The sequence below is a fragment of the Astatotilapia calliptera genome, chromosome 12, assembly GCF_900246225.1.
Source record: "Astatotilapia calliptera chromosome 12, fAstCal1.2, whole genome shotgun sequence".
Taxonomy (NCBI): domain Eukaryota; kingdom Metazoa; phylum Chordata; class Actinopteri; order Cichliformes; family Cichlidae; genus Astatotilapia; species Astatotilapia calliptera.
In genome coordinates, this window is record NC_039313.1 from 23,518,823 (window position 1) to 23,540,972 (window position 22,150).

General features: G+C 44.1%; 1 protein-coding gene across 3 annotated transcripts in view; it reads left to right on the plus strand.

Annotated features, from left to right (window-relative positions):
- The first annotated feature begins 619 nt into the window (after positions 1 to 619).
- Positions 620 to 22,150, plus strand: part of tcf7l1b (transcription factor 7 like 1b) — a 30,227-nt gene continuing 8,696 nt past the window's right edge. Inside the window, exons 1-4 of one of the 3 annotated variants that reach the window (XM_026187232.1) lie at positions 620 to 1,638; positions 1,766 to 1,838; positions 1,956 to 2,083; positions 19,045 to 19,128. In XM_026187232.1, the coding sequence (XP_026043017.1) occupies positions 1,453 to 1,638; positions 1,766 to 1,838; positions 1,956 to 2,083; positions 19,045 to 19,128 (471 nt within the window). In that variant the 5' untranslated portion in view covers positions 620 to 1,452. The remainder of the gene's footprint in view (positions 1,639 to 1,765; positions 1,839 to 1,955; positions 2,084 to 19,044; positions 19,129 to 22,150) is intronic. The other 2 variants (XM_026187230.1, XM_026187231.1) reach the window with 2 other exon arrangements.

The window sequence follows — 22,150 nt, forward strand, 5'->3', positions numbered from 1 at the left end:
AGAGGGAGAGAGAGAGAGAGAGAGAGAGAGAAGTGAGCCAGGCATGTCACAGGAGGCCTGGATGTTCAGAGCCTTGTTGCCTCACTGTCATGCCTGGTAGCTGTGCCGTAATAGGCCGTGCTTTATCCCGGGTGTTATTGCGCTTTATTGTTTCAGGGCAGCGCAGACGTGCAATTTAAATAGAAGCGTGTAATTACGAGTTTGTCACTAAAAGCTGGCCTGTTATTTCCTCCTTCCCTGATGGAGGCGGCGTGGTCTCTGCTGCTTACCTGAACAATACTGGGAATATCATCTGGTCGCGTCACACGATAGACTGCTGCTGGTGTTTACTTAAACTATTAAAAGGCGATTAGGGTGACGCGCTGTTTGTGCTTTATTCGCATGTTTAAAACAAAGCGAGTCCACCTCGTAATTTGTCTATAATAATAATAATAATAATAATAATAATAATAATAATAATAATAATAATAATATATTGGGGTGGTGATTTATTTGTGGTCACGCAGCCCTCCAGTTAAAATGCCCCCCCTCATCACTTCATGGTCTGTATGGAGACTGCGCATTGGTGGCTTTAGGGTTAAGAATAGCTGATGTAGCCTACACGGCGGTGAATGAAGTGTCGGTTTTCAGCGCAAACTCCTCCTCTACGGACGGGCTTGCGCTTTTCTTCCACTTGAACAACCAAGTAGTTTTCAGAGCGCATTCCCCGGCAGCAATGTGGAGGGAAAGGGCGAGCACGTCCAGCTGAACCTTTTGTTTTTTTATACTTTTGCACGTCTTTTGTTATTTCTCTTTTTCTAGTTATGAACTTTGTTTACGTTGGGGGCCCACATAACAAATTGTCGGTTCTCGGGGAAAGCAAGCGAGTCCGAAGTGGAGAAAACTGCAGCCCGTGTCGTTGTTGTTTTTTTCCCCTTTTCTTTCCTCATTTTTTTCTTCTTTTTAAAAAAAAACTTGAGCAGTTCTCTTACGCATGGATATTAGGAGATGAAATCGGACGTGTTGCTCGTTCTTGAATAACCTCGCTGTCGCGCGTGCTGTAGTTTATGTGGTCTCCGGACTCTTGTAGGAGGAAAGAAAGTCCCATTCCTCAGCGGCACAAAAAGTAGAGACACACAGGGACCGTAAGTTGTCCACAACCTGCGAAGGAGACGAAACTTTGCCAAGTTTGCGGCGCATCCGGCCACCGACGCCAAGCTTTCATCGATTTTTTCTGTCGCTGTTGCAAACTTTTAATTGTGGATTATTAACTCAAGGCTCGACATGGCGCACGGGATCAAGTTCAGAGGATGAAAAAGGAGTTTTAAAATATGAACATTTTCTTGTAGTTTACTGCTCCAGTGGTTCGCTTGGACTACGCTGATCAGATAAAGAAAGAAAAAAAAAAGAAGAAAAGGTCAATTGTTGCGTTTGTTTTTCGTCCTCCTTGATACTCTCCACTCGTCTGCGAAAATGCCACAGTTAAACGGAGGTGGTGGGGACGATTTGGGGGCCAACGATGAAATGATATCGTTTAAAGACGAAGGGGAGCAGGAGGAAAAGATCTCCGAAAATGTGTCAGCGGAAAGGGATTTGGATGATGTGAAATCCTCCTTAGTGAACGAGTCGGAAAACAATAGCAGCTCATCAGACTCGGAGGTAAGTGCAGAGCACATTTTAAGTGCTCTCCGCGGGGCTCAGCATTAAAAGAAATGGGATTTAATAGCGCTGAAAGTTTCACTAGTTTCCCCCCTCCTCCTCCGTCTGTGTCTAATGTCCGTTGTAGCAAGCAGAGAGGCGCCCCCAAACCAGACCCGACTCAGAAAGTTATGAGAAAACAAGAGACTACTTCAGCGAAGGTAATGATAACAGTAATAATAATAATGATGATAATAATAAAAAGGAACTCTGGGTCTTTTGCATAGTGCAACTGGTAATTGTTGTGTCTTGCTTAACCATTTTCTTTATCCCTGCAGCACTGAGAAGACAGCAAGATGGTGGCTTTTTTAAGAGTCCACACTATCCTGGCTACCCGTTTCTCATGATCCCAGACCTCACCAATCCATACCTTTCTAATGGTTCGCTGTCTCCCAGTGCAAGAACAGTAAGTGTCTCTGCGGATGTGTTTCCCTCCCCTTGCTCTCTTTTCTTTGTTCCCTCTTACTCTGCAAAAAACTTTGGCCGTGCGTAAAAGTTCCTTGTGCACAACTCAGACCGCCATATTCCCTCCGAGTGGCCTCTCAAGGAGTACTAACTACTTCTTTGTTCTTTTTGGGGATATAAAATTCTCCCTACCACCCACCCCTCGCAAAGGCTCGCATATGAGAACTTCTTATTCAGATGGAAACCTCAGACACGTTGCTCAGTCTTTTTGAAAATAAGGAGCAACTTTGACAGTCCCTTACAAAAACTGTGCTGCAGCTTCACACTGGGTCTTCATTATATACTTAATAGTGGCCTCGCCTTACTAAAGCTGATGTTATCTAAAGTGCTGTTATTCCAGGGACTTGTATTTTGCAGTGCAGAGGCTAAAATGCCATTTTAGAATCGCAAGATATTCTCGTGTTGTTTTTACTTGCACCACATTTCTTTCTAATGTTTTTAGCTTCAGTGGCATTTCTTTTGATAGGCAGGCTAACTTCTTCTGTTGGCCTGCATATTAAAAGCTACTCTGCAAAAGGGGGGAAAAGGCTGTTGGTCAGGTCATATCCTACAGTAACAACAATGTAATACCTCACTCTGACACACACGGGAGGCATTTCACTGCACTGTGTCCCCCGACAGACGCTGTCCAGAGACTTTAAATGTCCAGATAAGGTTGACAGTCTTAAGCAAGTGTTGCTGATGCAGAGTTTGGAGTGTGTCATTTAACCTGTTGCATTGAGGCATTCCCAGCTTGTGAAGTTGTAAACATTTTATAGTGTTTAATACTGATTATTGGTTTGGTTGCTGCTTTTTTGTTGTTGTTGCAATTTTTCTTTTTTTGCAGTGCTTGGCTTCAAACATGACATTTTCACACAGCAGTGGGTAGCCAGTTAGTAATGCTGTGGACACTTAAGGTCAAACAGACACACATTTTAGGTAGTTTAATATTTGGAATCGGGAGACTGTTAAATGCAATGTAATTGGTGCTGCACAAACTTCCTTGAAATAATCTCTGCTTGTGAGCTCTGTTTTTCTTGAGATTGTCCATCCCCCAAGCCATGTCACCCCCCACCCCAAAAAAAGGAAAAAAAAAACAAAACAAGTACTTTCGTTAAGGCCTGGCAGGCATCTGACTGAAAAGACCCAGCCCCCCTTCCCTCCCCCTTTATCCTTTTCACTGTTCCTTGCCCACTCCCCTTGCCTCCCTGTACCTTCCATTCAATTAGAAAGGCGTTAGTTGACCATTGTTATTCTGAGCAGTCTTGATGGCTTCATTGGAGGTCTCCATTGGGGCTCATTAACTAAATGGCTACTCTCCTCACTCCATGTGATGCACGCTATCTTGTAGTTTGTCTATGTTGTTGGTTTTGGCCACCAGACTTTCCGAGGAGTGACGTCACAACCCAAGAGATAAACGTGCTCGAATAGAAGTGCATTAGAATACGTTTATTCCCCCCAAAGGAAACTGTGGTAGATGTATTTGGTGTAATTAAGAAACAAACCTAACGGCTTCAACTCTGTTATCTCGTCCCTTGCTTTGTTTTGTCATGCGTGTCTGGTATGAATGCCTCTCTCTTCCTGGTATTTTCTCTAGGAAAACAAGAGCGGAAAATTAATACAGCTTATTGCTTGTGGCAAAGTAACAAATAATTACAGGGGATTTTAAATTCTGAGGTATAATCCTCTATATTTGAAGAAAAAAAAAGAATGGGGTCAATAGGACAAAGTGGGCTGACTGTGTCAATCATCACTGTGGCAGAAAACAAGCAGGCAGACAATAGCTGGCATACTTAGCGGTCGTCTTAAGGTCTCCATATTGTACTGGGCTTTGGACTGGCTTCGTGGCTTAAATGTCGTGAATGTGATTGGGGAAAGGCTCAACATTTTTCTTTTTTTTTCACCTCTCATCGCGAGAGTCTGATTTATTTACACCTGTGGATCAAGTTTAGTGCAGATAGGTTTACAGAATAATATTTATCACACATGATGAGCTCTGCAGTAAAGCTTATCACGAATAATCATTCTGTGGAATATGCAGATAGGCTAGTGAGATTAAATTTCTTCCTACAGGGCAAATGAATTTGTTTTGTCACCTCTCCCGTCTTGACATAAAAACCATCCTGGTGCCCGCAAATACTTTTATGATCTTGTGCAGCTTGGAACGCCCTGCTGCTGGAACTGCCACATTTGTTTTACAAGCGCCCAGCAGTACGCGGTTGTACTTGTGCTGCATGAGACGCATTAAAGTTGCGTCTCTCACACAGATCGTGTGATTAGTGCCAGGCAACAAAATCCACCGTTTCCATTTCCTGGTGCAGACTAGGCAGCTTGATACCTTTGAGCGTAATGTAAATGTTTTTTTTTTTTTAGTTTTGTATGTATGCAAGACATTCATTTTCACATTTGCATGAAACTATTTATAACTCCTACTTGTGCTCTCCCAACCAGCTGCTTTTGTGTAGTAATGCTGCATGTGCATTCAGTGCATATAATAGACGTGAGGTGTTGCTCAAGAGTTGTCATGCAGTAATTTTACTCTGCAGTCTTGAAGGTTTTGAGCCCCTAACTTAAAAAAAAAAAAAAAATTGGGATGTGGCAACCCTATCATGAGCAATGAGAGACAGGCCTACATGGGATCAGCACAGAGTTCCCCTGAGGGCCAAGCATAACTGATTTAAAGCCTGCTCTGAGCTGACATTCCGCTGTAATCCACTGAGAGCTGAGGAGGAGGTTTTATGTTTGCAGAGATGTTCCACCAGACCTCTGCCTGCTGTGGGGCGCAGGACCGGAGCATTTGTTTTTTTAAATTTTTGTTTTGTTTTTTTACCCCTCTTTATCAAAGTTATCAGCACAAATCCAGCTAAATGTTTGCCAATTCACTGATTTGCATTGTGATCGAAGACTGTCAGATTTAACTTGGCGAAACACGCACTCCGCTCCACGCCACCGCCCCTTGTTGCCTTCATCAGCACTTTTAGATAACTCGGCCACTACATCACCATCATCCTCGCCGACGAGCGAAATGCCTCTTGTGTGTGAGAGGTGGCGAGAGAGTGTGAGCGAGGTTAGCCGCTCAAACATATCTTCATCAAATACACGGTGGGACACTCGAACTCCCGAGCATGATTGTTGAATAGAAAATGGTTTGAGATCGAGATATGAATGGAGAGCTTGTATAAGTCTGGACATGTCAGTGGCTACGATTGCATGCCGCATTGGCTCTCACCACCACCGCCACCCCCCCTCAATTCTTTCTGGTGCTTTTGGTGCTTAAAATGTGCAGACAAAGAAAAGTCAACACAGACATTGTCCCGCTGAATAAAAGGGCCTCTCCCTGCATAAGCAAAGCCTGTTTGTGTGGAGATGTCTTTTCATCAGGTGGCTCACTTGGCATTTCACTCACCTTGCTGCATGTGTGTGTGTGTGAATGAGCAAACATGCAACCATGCGTGCTGCACGTTTGTCTGTGCAGAGCCTGTGAGCGTCAGGAGGGTTGGGGGAGTGGGGGCGTTCAGGTGATGCTGTGTGGATATTTTGCAACAGAGGGAACAGTGTACGGGGCGCTCACATTCTCACAACGCTCAGTGTTGTATTCCTGAATGTTGGCGTGCAAATATTTTTATACCCAAGCGCTGTGTCAACACAGCTAACATTTTTGACTAGGTTTATAGTTTTTAAAGGATTTTTTTCCCTTCAAAGGCAAACACATCTACATCAATTTGGTGGCACTATCCAATTAGAAGGAGATCTCGATCGCCCGCAGAAATGCCATCACTGGCTGGGAGCTCTCGCCTGCAGTCATTTTGATAATGAACCCTCTGCTCGGACTTAAAGGAATTGAAAAACAATCATGATTTAGTTGCAGAAGAAGGGGAGAGATGTTTACATTCTCAGTTTCCACATAATGTGTGAATTGGTACATATGTCACGGCTGTATTTCTCAGCAATTAGCTTTTATATTGCACAGGGGTAATCAAGGTCAGTTCTAATTAGTGCAACACAAACCAGTGCAGCTAATAATATGTTGCAAATGTTCCAATTTACACAGAAACTAACCAACAAATCAGTAGATGTTATAACTTTATACCATCTCCAGCAGTGTCACATGCAAATCTTTTTTTTTGGGGGGGGGGGATGCATGCATCTGGCATTTGATTTTCAGCCCACGGATGCTTTCTTCCTACCATCCCTCACACACAACTGTGTGAAATGGTGTCAGTCCTGGTCTCTATCCTTCTCTCTCTAATCTCTGTGGAAAGCATGAGCTGGCGTCAATTCCTCCCGCTACCCCATAGCCTGCTGGTTCACTACCTAACCCACCCACTCGCCCGCCTGACATTAGAAATTCTGTTTATAGCGTTCTCTGGCTTCTCGAGCGCGGGGCCCATCAGGAGCATCTCAGCACCCTTTGAGGAAAGGATAACCAACATCTCCCCTCTCCAGCCGCAGACTCCCCATGTTCAGTGACATCAATGAATCCCTTTGATGTGCCAAGATGAATATGTGTGCGAGTGTTTTTTTTTTTTTTAAAAATCAATTTATGTGTTTTTCTCGTTTGCTGCGTTTGGCCAGAACTGCTGCTCAGTTTGGTACACTGCTTTTTCTCCTTTAAAAAGACCAAACAAAAAATGGGAGAACTTGTGTTTAAGTCGAGATACATTTGGCCAAACAGGTGAACACGTCTAGCGCTTCGGAGCGCACGCCGATGTCTCCGAAGCTCTAGTCTCGGAACACAAAACTCTTGTTGAAGAGTTAAATATAGGCGATAGGCGTTCCGGTGAACAAATAGAGAGTCATGTCTACACATGTCCTTACTTTGCGCTCAAACAATTGCAATGCTTAGCGGATAATCTCTGCATCATGAATCTATTGTGAGACTCAAATATAGTTTAGTTAGAAGCAATGGAAAACCAAAGCTTGCGTTCTTTGTCACTCATTTTTTTGGTTAAACTGTTACATATTAAAAAAAGCTGTTCTTAGTGCAAATTAAAGCTCGCATGAATCGTGTGCGTGTCTCTGTCCTCATAGAAACGGAGAAGGAGTTTTATTCTTAATACAGTTTGTCAGAGTTGGAGTCGGAGCAACTCTGTCGGATACCATTTTTAAATGACTAAATTACCTGTGCTAGACAAATGTCGGATGATATATCGGTCGGGCCTTAATTATGCCTGCATCTAACCATAATTATGTTTATGATCCAGCCAGTTGAATGAAGGTGGATTAACTGTGTAATCGCTTGTGTAATACGACAAAGAAAGGAGATGAACTTGTGATTTTTTTGTCTGGATTGGTTAAATTAGTCTTATCGGTTAACACCTCCAGTACACTGCTTCTCAGTGAAAACTGCAGATAAAATCATAATGATCCCTACCACAGCAGTCTAACTGGTAGATTAGGGTAGAGTGACTGTTTCTTTATATAAGTGTTTGTATGCCCATGCATACCCATAACCACTACTGTTTAGGTCGCATAAAGAAATGTTTTCCCTCTATAATTGTACCTTAAACTCCTCGCTAGTAAAATGTGATTGTACAGCAGGAAGACAAAAAAAAAAAGCTCTAAACAGGGTTTCATCAGTCTGGTATTCCAAGCAGCTGTTTTCAGTTTAAGCACTGCAGGCAGCAGCAGAGGGAGAGGGAGCAGGCATGAGGAGAGATTGTTGATGAGATGTGGTGGTAGAAGCATAAACTGGGGCAGATACGGGTGCTGCTATTCCTTTGCCTGTTATCCTGTGGTGGGCTGCCTTCCAGACCTTGAGGCACTCACTTATCTGAGGGATTCTGTCTCCCACAGAGCACAGCTTCTTCTTCGTAGACCACAATGCCTTACCATTACCTTACAGTCACAAGCCAGTCAACAACAGCAGGAGGATATCAGATCATGTGCATGTAGCATCAGTACTACTGAGATTTACACCAGGCCTCGCTTCGGTTCATATGCTGGGCACGGAAGTGCTCTGTGCGGCCCAATAAAGGCATGCGTATGCGTTGTACCAGTGAGGCTGTAGTGTCATACTAAATTAAGAAGTGGATGGACATCCTTCCAGAATGAGGTTAGTTGACTGCAAGCAGAGCAGCTGTTCTTCTGGTTGAGGTTATAAATCAGCAATGCCGCTTCCCACCGAGTTAAATGGTGGAGCAGGTTTAGGAGTGCTGTTGGAGCTCGTAGCCCACTGACAGATACATGTCACACATCCGCACGTTGCACCCGTACACAACCCGTGACCTGTTCCGCACTGACATTTTAAGAGTTGCTTTAACCCGTGCAGATTTTCACTTTACCCATAAAGCAAATGCATCTCTCACTTTGTCACGCATTTTAAGTTGCCGCATGATGATTTCTTGCACGTTGTTGTATTGAAATAGACCAAAACTTGCACGCGCTTGACTATAGAGCCATCGCTGTAACCGATAAGACTGACGCGCCATCTGCAAACTGAATTTAGCTCTGGTAGCTCGTAAGTAATGGATCGTATATGTAACTGTATAAATAAAGACGGAGAGCTAGTGTCACGTGTTTAATACATTTATTTAGACACACGCATATTAGCCTGGGGTAAATGTATGTCACAGAAGCATTATTTCACTCTGTTGTTTAAGCCATTATTGGAACATGTCCGTGTAAGCGTTAGTGGTTTACATTTTACCATTAAAAACTGTCTGCAACAGTACTTGTAAAAGAATTTATGCATTGCCACTTTATTGCAACAGTGTTTTTTAAGTGAAGTTCATAAAATGTTCATGAGAGCACGCCGATCTTAGATATCTAAAAAACAACAACCAGGAAACCCCATAAAGTTTGAATTTGAATTTGAATTTGTTTGTTAAATATCACACATTGACACTTTTCCCATGAGATCAGGCTGCCTGTCCTGATATTGGTATTACCGTAACTTAACCTTTGGGTGCCCCTCTCTTTCCCCGTTAGCCTCATAAACCAATTGTACTTGTTAAGAAGTCACAATGTTCTGCGGAGCAGCAAATTAGATTAAAGCCGAGCAAAGGCACAAGTCATCGAAAATGTGTAGCCTCCTTATCTCGGTCCAGACTTGTGGATCCTGTTAGAATAAACAGCAGGAGCAGCAGAAGCGTCTGATGGCCTGAGCTGTTTGCATCGCTCTCAGCCACAGGATATCCCTCTTCCCTGACCTTATCTGCTCAATTTAAAATTATGAGGTAATGTTCTTGATTAGTTATGAGTAAGGGATGTGATTGAGGGCCTTGTGCTCAGCAGACATAAGACACTCTTTACAGATAGCGGGATTCCCCTAACGCCTGCCCTCAGATAATCAGCATGATTAGGTTGCTTTGTGTTGAGAGTTTATCATTTGATATACTCAGCTTGGGTGCTTCTTTAAAGAAGTAAGTGTTGGCATGAGGTTGATCTTGTATCAGATGATAATCATGGATGTGGGGTAGGGTCAGGATCTCCATCGGAACAATTCACTACATATTTGACTGACTTATTTGCTTCAAATGTAGAGTAGCTACATTAGAAAAAAAAAAAAGATCTAATCAAGCCTATATGACATGGAATAGGCCAAGGAGCCCTTTTGTTTGATTTGTACATGGGTTAGAGGAGCTGGCTATTGGAAATCCCTGAAGCAGGCTTTAGGGGCAGGTCTGATTCTCGTGTGAAATGGGAAGGCTCTATAGCTCTCGGCTGACTTGACTGGGGCTGTATGGGTGTGTTGGCAGGGGGAGCGCCGGTCATGAATAGGGTCTTTGACTACCTCAGACTTGCCCTGAAAGGCAGGACAAAGACCCTAGGGCAACGGCTTAGAGCCTCACAGCTGAGCTACAGAATGCTTGGCCCAGTCTTCCTCCCTCCTTGCCTGATTTAAATACTACAGTGGCTTTCAGCATTCTGGCGACGGAGCGATCGCATTCACCGCAGCACATTTACCATCAACTTTTCCCTCTGTTTTTGTTTACAGTAAACCAATGCCAGAGTTGTTTACGTAATCCATTGTACAGAAATCCATCAGAGGTGCGGGTGAATATGCATCAGTGACTCTCTTTAAAACTGCCTGAAGACGGACTCATGCAGAATTTATTTTGCTGCAGACTAACTGTTGGCATATGTGTGTACCACTGCTAATCACAGCTCCACTCAGAGTTGTTAATTATGGCGCATTTTTGCCTATCCTCATGCAAGATGGAGATATTGGCAAGTAAACGGGATAAAACTCGCTGCGCACCTCTTAATCGCTCGATTATTTTTGACAGATCTGTGTGACTCTTCAGCTTTCGAAATTTGCAGATGGAGAATAAATAGCCATAAATCTTTTCTGCAGAGTTAATGGGGTTATTTGAGTCCTGTCCAGACACTCTCTCCCCACAGAGTGTCTAGTTTCAGATGTCACTCAGAGCTTTGTTTGCCCCCCTGGGTGAAGGGTTAGAGGTCAAGGTTCAGGGCCAGTTGGCTGAGTGGCCGCGAAAGCTCAGGCTTCCCCTCGGCATATCCGATCCCCTCCTCTACATCAGCCCAGCAGCCACAATGAAGGGATCAGTTTGCAGCATTTGTCTTTCCTTTTCATTACCCGAATGATTTTCGACTCATGTCAGAAGTGTAATTAAAAGAGTGCCTTTCACGGTTTTTGCAGTGAGTGGAAAACCATTCACTGCAATGTTACTGCGCTTGTTGTGAAGTTTCACTGCTTTTCCTGTTTTGTCCATTATTACCCCCCAAACCTCCCACCAATCTTTAACTGGGATTATTTGCATAATTTGAACATTTCTGTTAAGACCTTCTTAGCCTTTCTCAATTAAGAATCACACCTCAGCACAATCTCACCCGGCCTCAAATAATATTAATAATAATAATAATAAAAAAAACCTTCTCAGTTTCTTTGTTCAAAACACCTCAAAACTTTCAGCCTCCACCCACAATCTCAACTTTTCTCCCTGCCCCACCACCGCCACCACCCAAACATGTCCTCCAGCCAGGTTTATTATGCCGTTTCACGCAGACCAAAATTGCAGCTGCATGGAGAACAATCTGGAGCACATTAGCTCAGGCGCTGTGATTTATAAATTGTTTCTCAGGCCATAAATCCCTGCTGTAATTGTGCACAAGCACCCCCCCCCCCTCTCTCTCTCTCCAGTCACCCCCTCCTATTCTCTCCCTCTCTCTCTCTCTCTGAGCAGCTTACAGTCCTTGGGTTAACATTTAATTGTTTGCAGAAGTGTGCAGCTTGGATTGAGTGGAAGCTTGTTGCATTGTGGCACAGTATCGCAGAAACAGTTCTCCATGAAAGATAAACTTTCCTACTTTTTTAAAGGCTGTTTGTAAAACCCCCTTTTTTTCCCTGTCGCATGGTGTGAGCTAAACGTTCAGAATGGGATGTGAGCGTTTTTGTCTTCAGCTCCCTGTTACTGTGGTTCATGCTCTGCATTCCTGAATACTATGTAATTGTAAGGGGGCCTCTCCTCAACCCTGTCCCAGGGAATCTGATATTTACAGCAGCCCCTGATCATAATCACCTTGCCCCTCTCATTAGATTGCATTGAAAGTGAAAGATAGCAGCAGCTGTATTGTTTTAAGTAGCATGTCCAGCCTCGAGGTCTCAGTGGTCTGGTTAATGCCATGAAGATTTTTTTTTCTACAAAAAGTTGTGACAGCCTGTATGAATTAATATTAGTTGCTCAAAACTGGACATGTTTTCCCAAAATATGTAAAAAGTGATTTAGTCAATATTAAAATAAACTGATATTGGTTCTCTGCTCATGTTCCTGCTTCATTGTTTTGCTTTCAAGAGACCTGGTGAACCTTGAAGAGGTAAAGGACCTAATGACCCATCCTGCCTTGTGATTCCTCTATAGGCTTTTCTTTACACCGTGAACGTGTAGGTTTTGTCTGACGGGTTTCAAGCTTTTCAGAGTTTCAGAGATGTAAGAAGAGCCCTGCATGGGGACAAAGTTATAGACAAGCCTATTGCTAAATCGTGATTTAGCACTCAATATCAGCACGATGAAAATGAAGCTTGCAGACTGTAAGGAAATGACTTCTACAAATGTTTCAGGTATTAAAAAAAACAAAAAAAAAACCCGCTGGCAGTCTTCCAGACCTCCCTGCAGTCTGCTGACAGTACGCATAACTAATCCCGGGGAATGTCATGGCAATTTTGTGCTGTGTCACACATTGTGGAGGTTTGAGATTGCTTTTACTGTTCGATTCAAAAGCTACATTGTAGCACATGTAGCAAATTTCTTTCTTTTGTGCCAAACGATTTTTGAATATAGTTTGCATGACTGTTAGAGCTTAAAAACAGCGACATATAGATGGAAATGAATTGATTCCACGTCAAAGCGACTGATTCCACAGCTTTGCCACCTTAAATTATATGGCCTCAGTCCCTCTCTGAGTCCCCTGTGTTTGAGGACTGACTGTGGCTGAAACATACCTGTGGCATTTGAACGTGTGTGTGTGTGTGTGTGTGTGTGTGTGAGTAGGAGAGAGCCGGAGGAGAGTGGAGGGAGTGGAGTTTGCAGTGGGGTGATAGGGATGTCAGGTAGTAAAAACTGAGATGAGGCAGGGCCCAGAAGTCTGCGGGGCCTGGAGATTTGCGCTTTAGCACTCAAGAGAGCAAACACAGGAGGCATCTGCAGGCAGCTGTGTGTGTGTGTGTGTGTGTGTGTGTGTGTGTGTGTGTGTGTGTGTGTGTGTGTGTGTGTGTGTGTGTGTGTGTGTGTGTGTGTGTTTGGGGGGGTGGTTAGGGGCTGCTGCTGCTCAGGACAGGGGTTGGGGGAGTGGAGCTGGGTGGTGGTGAAGAGACAGAGGGGAGGGGGGTAGGACTTGCAGAGTGAACACAATCAGCCCTCTGTTTTCATAAGACTTGTGGTATGTGAGAGCAGAAACAAATGTGTTTAATTTAGGCTCTTTTTTTCCCCTCCTTCTCTCTCTCGCTCTCTCTCGCTTGCCTTCTCCACTACACCCACTTATGCCCACCTCAGTTTTTCAAAACTGACTGCCCCCCTTCACGACGCTTTGCTGCCTCTCCTCTAGCCCTGTCAGCTACTCTTGGGAAGTTAAAAAAAAAGAGAGAGAAAAACAATTGTGCTCTGTCAGTGAGAAAAAAAAGGTGCACTTTTAGACGTACGTGTGTTTACTCTCGGAGGCTGGGGGTAAATATTTATTTGCAATTTCTGGAAAAAGAAGAGAGGGGTTATTTTTATGTCTTCCCTGTGTATTTGGGAGTGATTACCACGCTGTGGTATTTGCCCCGTTCAGCGCGAGTGGGTGGGGGTGCATGCAGAACTTATTATTGCCTCCTAAACGCCTTGGCAAGAAAACGCAGCATTATATTGGTAACCCACGCTGTCTCCGGTCAATTTGTGTTTGGTCATAAATGAAAAATTCAGGTCTCACTTGTGTGTCATTGGCGTAGTGTTGACACACACACACACCTAGATTTGATTTCTAAGTCGAGCTTTACTGTAAACAACCAGCCGACTGCTGGTAACCACGTTGTGTTCTGGAGTTAATTATACAGACGTTTACAGCTGTGAATTTCAATGAAACGAGGCTACTCCCCAAACAATAAAAACGTTGCGTTCCTGCGCGACTGGACAAACAATGCCGCGGGTCGTTTAGCAGAAAGCATATCTTGGACATTAGAGGGCTAGCCTGTCTTGACATCGGATCATTGTGACATTAGCAGGGAGCCGTTTGTGACAATCGAAAGCAGATCTCCAAAGGTGCAGAAAACCACATAACTGACTTCACATAATTAACTTTGAATAGCTTTGCACCCTACTCTCTGTCTTTATGAGATGGCCTTGCTCTTACCAGATGTATAATTATTTTCTCCTGCGTCTAATTACACAGTGAGTTTTTATGTGACCTGCTGTTGTGCTCTGTAACAAAATTACTCACTTATTCCTGACTGTACCCTCACTTTAGCTTTAAACGGCTGATTAAAATTAGCTGAAATCCAAGGAGGAGAACAATGGCGGCTTCATTCTAACACACACATTGCAGTTAACGTTGGTTACACTCTAGATGCAGGAAGTAATAACTCAGGACCATGTCATGCTCAAGGAAGACAAAAAAAAAAAAAAAGAGTAGCCTCATGAAACAAATAATTGCTTGAGTTGCAAAAATGCAAACGCCTGCTTAAGTTGCAGCTCACTCACTGAGACAGAATGTTAAAGAAGCTTTTTATGGGGGTTTGTCTTGGCCTTGTATTCTGTTAATGCTGTTTTATTACTGAAACAGCAGTAAATTCACTCCAAGGACTTTTCAAATAAACCCGGTTTGCTGGTGAGTTTGGCCTTGTGCAGAATACACATGAGGTAGTCATATGACGGCATCGCTCATTGAGTAATTTAAAGCTGAGACCTTTTGAGAAAAGCGCAAACCCACGTATCTTGCCTGTTTTCGGAAGAGCACGTCATCGCTGCGTACGTCTGACATACAGTGCGTATCCTGCACGAACCGTCTTGGAAATGTCGGAAGAAGCTTGACGCTGCGCTGTCAGGACCTCCCCGGCGCTGCCTCCCTTCATCGCTTCTCGCTCCCCTTTTTTTGCACTAATAGTTCTTTTGTGTACAAGAGCATGTTAAGAGGCCAATGAGCCTGGCCTTAATAGGCCACGTCGTCATAGAAACCACAGCACTCTGGATGTCTGACCTTTGACCCAGTTTTTCTACTGGCTGTGAATAAGAGTGCAGGACGACCAACCGGGTCACAATAGAAGCCTGGCAAACTGAGGGAGTGCCCCTGTCATAGTCACTTAACTTCATTCCTCTGTGGGCTAATGGACACTTCAAATGTGGTAGCCATTAGCAGCATGCTATTTCCAGTGCAGCAACACGGGCTTCTCACGGTTAATGTAGTATAAACCAAGACGACAGGCTTCAACCCCAAAAGTTTTTTATGGGTGCCTAATGTAACTGTATTTATACTCCATGTATTCTGCAATAGAAATATCACCATAACTTACACTCTCACCAAACTAGGTTTTTTAAATCTTCCTCTAATTAACAACCTCCCTACCACCGCTACTAATGCATACTTACCTCATAGTGGACCAGTTGAAAAGTCCACATTCAGTGCAGGCAGTAGCCTCATTCGCAGACGGTATTGCGGGTATTACCAGCTGAGCCGCTTGTCATTTCCCCATCAATTACACGCTAATTAGCACAATGACTTCCAAGGTTTGCTTAACAATTGTCTGCGTAATTGTCCTTAATGTCGACAAACAATGGCGCTTAATGCAAACTCTGAGACAAAGGCGGGTGCTACCTATCACACTTTCCTTTGTGCCTTAAAGTCTTTAATTGTGTTTCATGCATAGATCAGGTTTAGGTGTCAATAGCCCCGCGTGGAGCAGGTGATATCAGCAGAGAAAACCTGGGAGGGACTGTTCCTGCCGGGAGTCTGACAGGGTTATTGTCTGAAGTTGCTGTTCATATGGGCCGGGGGGACGGTAATTAACACCTCAGCCAAACAGCAAGCTGTGTGGCCCATTTGTTTTCTGTTGGGGAGGAGGGTTAAAAGAAAACAATGGGGAGGAGTTCTCCACACAGTAGGTGATTGACATTATCTGCCGGGGTGATCCATGGAGGCATTCCTGCTGCTCGGCTATTCACCGCAAGTTGGGCGAAGCCGCTTTTACAAGCACCAGGCCGCGTCTGAGCTGCCACTTTATGCATATTCGCTCCTTTATTTGTTGCCTGTCTGACTGTTTTTCTGTTGATTTGAGTGAGTTAATCCAATTGAGCATATCATGCTAAATGGTAAATGGAATTGTGCTCATATAATTCTTTCCTACTCCAGCTGACCACTCAAAGCGCTTTTTGCCACAAGCCACATTTGCCCATTCGCGCACATTCAAACAGCGCTTCATTTTATGCCCTTTATAACTAAGTAACATTTGGTGGGGGTCCATGTATTGAGCCACTTCCTGATCCACCGCCACCAATACATATGCAAAATCCTGCAATCCGTTTTAGATAATATAGCAAAATTAACATTACCTAGATTTACGCTTAACACGACTCCTCAGTGCGACCTTTAAGTTAACAGATAGTTGTTAGCAAAAGTTTGGATTTTTTTTTCTGTCCCTTTGGCAGACTCTCTGACTTAGTTTGACAGCAAATGTCCAGACATCTGTCTCTTCTCCGTGCTCCGCTGTTGGCCTGGAGTATGGCAGCGCACACTTCAGAGATGACAAAGACTCTTGGCTGTGTTTTCCTCTGCTCTGTGAGAGCAATGTAACAATTAGAACCCAGCTCTGGCAGGCCACATGCCCCCGAGCATATGTTGTATTCTCTGTGTTCAAAAACCCAAACGCCTCCAGTGCAGCTTTTTTGGAAAATTTCAGTGGCATCACTGCCACCTTTGTTGCATCTGGGTCCTGTAAAAGTAGCACATTCTACTGATGTCTATTCTGAGTGTTGGAGGCAGCAGGGAAGGCTGGAAGACAATTAGAGAGTTACGAAAATGGATCAGCTAAACTTCACTTTAGTTACACACTTCTTTCAGTACTCTGTCCGAGTGTGCTTACCAGAGCTTCCAGCCCCCATGCTGAAATAGGCATTGCTATGAGACCTCAACCATATGGCTGCGTTTGTTTCTAATAAAATAAGGGCGCGTGTAAAGCATTTCCAAATGTCTTGCAGTTTAATTTATATTAGGTTATCTCCTGTTTCACTGTTTTACAAACATCTAGTACCGCTTAAGCCACGGCATTTGAATCAGCCACTTAAAAAAATGCTGGCTCCTATTCTGCAGTGCAAACTTTCTTCTGACACTTTACCTGTTTTTTTTTTCTCTTTCCTTCTGCACTGCAACACAGAGAAAGTTTTTGCTAAGCAGCATGGCCCCCAATTCCTCACCTTTTGTTTCCAGAAGCAACTCACAGACTCGAGCACCCTCCCTCTCTCCCTCTCATGTATGAGTGAGCGGTGTGTAGCTCAAAGTGTGGACTGGAGCTAATGTGACAGTGTGCGGCTGGCATTACCTGGCTGGATGTTTCGGGGAGTGTGTGAACAGTTGCTACATAGGGCACACTGGCAATTAAAAGAAAAGTAGGTGCTCAGAAAAAAGTGCCCGGGGGCATGTTCCTCAGTCCTGGCAGAAGCTGTCAAATAAGGGATGGATTGGGTGGGAGAGCTGGAGTGGGCACGGCCGGGCCAGACCAAACGCTCACAATAGCGCTCGTTTCATTTGTGGAAGGATTCATGATTGACATAGATTAGACAGAGAAAACTGCATTGTTTTGGATTTTCTCTCCGGAGAGTAGCATTCATTAGGCACTATGCACACAGCAGAGTAAAGTTTCAATAGGGAGCTAGCAGCCTTTAAAAGCAACTGCCTCCTGACAGTTGTATGGACTTGGGCCCATTAGTTGGAACCTACGATTCAGCCTTGAGCAGTATAGTGAAAATGAAGAGGGCTGATGTCAACTCCAAGAATTTCCCCCCTTTTCGAAGGGGAAAAAAAAGGTCCCCTCCCCCTACCTTAGTGCTCTGTTGGACCCCAGCTGTCAGGAAACAATACCCTCTGCCTGCTCCGACAAACTAATTCCTGAAAATGTTTTTTTTTTCTTCCCTCCTCTCCCTTTTCCCTCTCCTGCCATAATGTCTTTTCCATTTTTAACCCACAGCCATCCAAGCTTCCTTCCTCCTTACAAACCCGGAGTGATGAATGGAGTTTTAAAAATCAAAACCTGAATGCATGACTCCTCTAGTTTGCCTCTTTGTCATCATTTATCCTGCACCGACTTTCAGAAAATGGACAAAGCTTTGCATATAGTCTTTAGCTGATTTTGTCCAGCTTTAAAAAATTTATTTTTTAAATGTTTTTAAGCGACGGGTACTATTAATGACCTTCTTTATTAGCAAGATGTTTCCAGTGGGCGGACTTTTTTTTGCACTGGAAGTCATACATGGAGTCTTATTTATAAAACAATGCTAGTTCACTGCAGACTGATAACAGTGGATGCATGGGGAAATTGCGCAACAACATGTGACAGAATTTATAACGCTACCGAAACAATGACTTGCGAAGGCTTTATGTGTCAACTCGACATGGGCATGAATGAAAAACAAACAACACTACCTATAAAATAAAACTCTTGATTATTTTTAAATTGTACCAGGGAGAAAATCCACATGCATGACAAGCTGCTGTATCCGGTATTTAAGCTGATTCATAAACCAGATGGTTGGAGCTCTCGGGCTTCATGCTATCTTCATTGCTGTGGGACAAAAACAAAATGCTCAGTTTGTTGCATCGAGCAGTAAAACCTCTTCTTGAGCGCATTTCTCACAAAGGGAGAGAAGAACAGTAATAATCTGACAAGCAGTTGCAGATTTCTGTCTAGCAAATGCCAGAAAAAAAGAGTATGATTACTTTCATATTTGAAAAAAGTGTGGAGAAGAAAGAAACGAGCAGGGGCTGCGATCAGGTCAAAGGGCCATACGGATTGAGGTGGGTAGTCAGGAGTCTTTTGCTGATCTTTAGATGGTTCTTCCTCTTCCTTCCAGCTGTCTCTTCCCACCCGCTCAGCGATGGGCGCCCACAGCTGGCCTCTTGTTTTTCCCTGACAAACGGCAATTTCACAGTCCTCCACCAGTCCGTTGTGTTCACATCGCTCTTCCTACTCTCCGCTGTGCCAGAACTCACTGTCAGACTCCAGCAGCACTGCGGGTCTCGTACAGGTGTCTGCTGGAGATCTCTGTGGGTTTGACACCATTTTATGCCACTTTTGCACTGTGCGGAAAAAAAGATTGGTCTGCCTACACTCACATTAGAGAGTGACTTTTGCACACGAGACTCTATTTTTGAATGCGTTTTGTTAAATCCATATATTTTATTTTCAGTTTTTTGGTTGTTTTTTGTAACCCCCTTTCCCTGTAGTGTGTACTTGCTGTGGTTCAACGCTGCTTCTTTTTTTTTTCTCACTTGCAGTACTTGCAGATGAAATGGCCACTTCTAGATGTCCCCGGATCTGCAGGACTAAAGGATTCTCGCTCTCCGACACCTGGCCATTTAGTAAGTAAATCTCAAAACAGAACAAAATTCAACCCAAACAACGATAAGATGTGCAAGCGGGGTTCGACTCCGAATTCTTGGCATTACCGATCACTGACAAACACTTTGGATTGCTGCACGTGCACGCTGCAAGTGTCGGACGTCTTCCGCAGGTTTGCTTCAGTGCGTGCGTCAGAAAGATTGTGGAATAAGTTAAGTGCTTGCTTGACAAGCAGCAGAACAGCTTGCATGAGGGAAGAAATAAACACGGAGTAGAATTTCACACACTGCACAACTCAGCTCAGCAAATCCATTAATGTGCACACCAGCAGAGTCCCACTATTTACCCTCCCTTATTTTTGTGGCGCTAATAAGATGCTTCCTCCCGGCTGCATCCTACAAGACATTAACCCAATTATCAGACAAATCATATAAATGTATTGAGGGAATCAATTTACTGCAAGCCGTATAAATGCTTTAATCAGACCATGAGCGTAATGCGATTATTCACGATAATGAAGTTATCGTGTGCATGCAAATCTGCCGGTTCCCACCCATCCATGTGCAGCTTCCCACCACAGCCTGCAACACCCGCAGTCCAGCTGCTCAGCAGCCTGTCTGTCTTTACCACAATAACTCAGTCTGCAGCATAAATCTCTCAAGTTTGATCCTCCCTGCCATTCCTCAACTTTCCCACACAGGTGTGAGCTAATCATGATGGTGTCTCACTCGGGTTAGACAATGCGGGGTCTCAGCAGACCTGTTTGGTTTGTGGCTTCACTGAGGGATGTGTGTGTTTTTTCAGATGGAAAACACAAGATAACGTGGAGCCTGAAGTTTACTATCTAGCATCTCACCTGCATGATTGTATCAGGGCGTTTTCTGGTTCAGGAAGCCAATTTTTAAACAGTGCAGAGAGTAGGAAGCCATTGTCACTGCTCTGTAGTCGAAAACAGTCGCCGTGACTCAGCCCCCTTGACCTTAAATCCTGACTAGACATGCTTGCTGTGTTTGCGGTTGATCCTCTGAATCCTGTAATTGCACTGATGCATTTGACAAAGTCCTCATTGAGAGCAATTAATGGGAAATTGTGAAGAAAACAGAGTTTGCTCATGGGACTGCAGTCCTGACTTTATGTCTCAATTAAAGATATTCTATTAGGAAAAATGCTGACCTATCAGTGACCCTTTTTGGTTTTCTTTTAGACTCTAAGCAGCTGCTTGGTGAAGTTTTGCTGTTTAGCCAGTACTGAACACTATAAAATTGTCTGAATCCCCATTGTAGTGAGCAATAATTCACAGAAATGAATGCGATGATGGCAGTTGGATTAAAGGAAATTAAAGAACGTTGACTGAGGTTTAGTTCTGCGGTTGGATTGTTTCTGTTCTGTCCTTCAGTAGCTGTTGCTACTTTTTATGTGACTCTATTGTGTCTTGTGGCCTTCATGTCTTTGAATGTCATTAAACCAGAAAAGCTAGTACAGAAAGAAACAATGTAGAAGTCTGAGAATGCGAGGGATCGTTTTCTGGCAAAAACTGTCTGAATACAAAGTATCATTTGTTTTTGTGTATTTCTCTTTGGAAGTTTGGAACATGTGTTCTCTTTTCTTATGTATTTAAATGTTTAAAAAATGTTTCTGTATATGCACAGCAGAACTTGGAAATTGCCTTTAAATTCAACATCTGTACAAGCTCTGTACTGGTGTTGGCGTTGTTAATGCTAATACTGTTAAGACGGCTGTAATGCACGGGCGGTGCGCTGTCAAATGTCACGTATGAAACACTTGTGGAAAAAATAATTATGCTTTTTTTTGCGCTAAATCAGTGTCAGTGATGGGGAAGTTCACTGAAAGTGTAACTGCTTTCATTTTGTCATCTAGATGAGCAAGTCGCTACGCTCTATCTTGTGACCTGGGACCACAGGGTTATTTGATGTGGGGTGGGTAGATCGAACGCTGGGTACGGCGCACTGTGGGCACTGAGGATAAAAAGTGAAACACCCCGCTGTGCCCTTACCACCCCCCCCCCCCCCCCCCCCCTTCTGGGCCAGGTGCCCACATACTCCTCTGGTGTGCTGCTGCTGACAGGGAGCCAGGCTGATTATGTGCTCATTACTCCAGCCGAGGAGAGAGAAGGAGAGTGGGAGGGGAGCAGCAGGCTGGCTCCCCAGGCCTGCAGGCTCCCTAGGCCCCAACACTGCACTAATGAGAGCAGGGGGAGCGGATGGGCACACACGGGGGGCCAGGGATTACTGCCCAGGGCCAAGAGGAGCCAGAGAGAGAGACCCAAGGAGACGCTGAGGAGACCCCAGCAGGGACTCCTGAAGCGGACCTGTTCCCTGCGTGTGTTAGATTTGCTTCTTTTTTTATGTGAAGATGGACCGCCACAGTTTGGATTATCTGCTGGGGCCTGCTTATAGGGATATGCGTATTCATGCATTTTAAAAGCATGTCGACAACTGGGTTCACTGATAAGGTTTTTGCAGTCTGTTATGGAGAGGCCTGCTCAGTCAGGCTCTTCTGCACATTAATAACTTTTAGCCAGTTGCCACATGTTGATATGTGAAACTTTTTTTGGGGGGGGGGGGGGGGGGACAATGCACTTTCAAATTTCTACCAATCGGTGTTGCCAGAGCAAAATTGCTTTGACATTTCTGACGATTCTGTTGGCGTGAATGAAACAAGAAAAGATGTTGGTGAATAGAAATTGTGTTCGGTGGGTCCGGGGAAAGACCATCTTGCCACAGATTGGGTCCATAAGGCCTGTATGCTAATCGGAAGCCTGCTCTTGCCCGAGATCCTCAATTATTCAACAGACAGGTTTGTTTAGCATTCAGTTGGTATTGCTTTTGGTAGTAATGATGATGCTGGGGTTGGAGGACTGGGAAGAAGGGAACAAGCTTTTTTTTCATGAACATACCACAGCGTGTCTTTCGTGCACACACACACACATGCACACTCGAGTGAACCCCAAAAACCCCCATTTCAGCTCCTGTGTTCAGAGGCTTGCCTCATGAATAACGCATCAAAGGCGCTGCAGGGCCA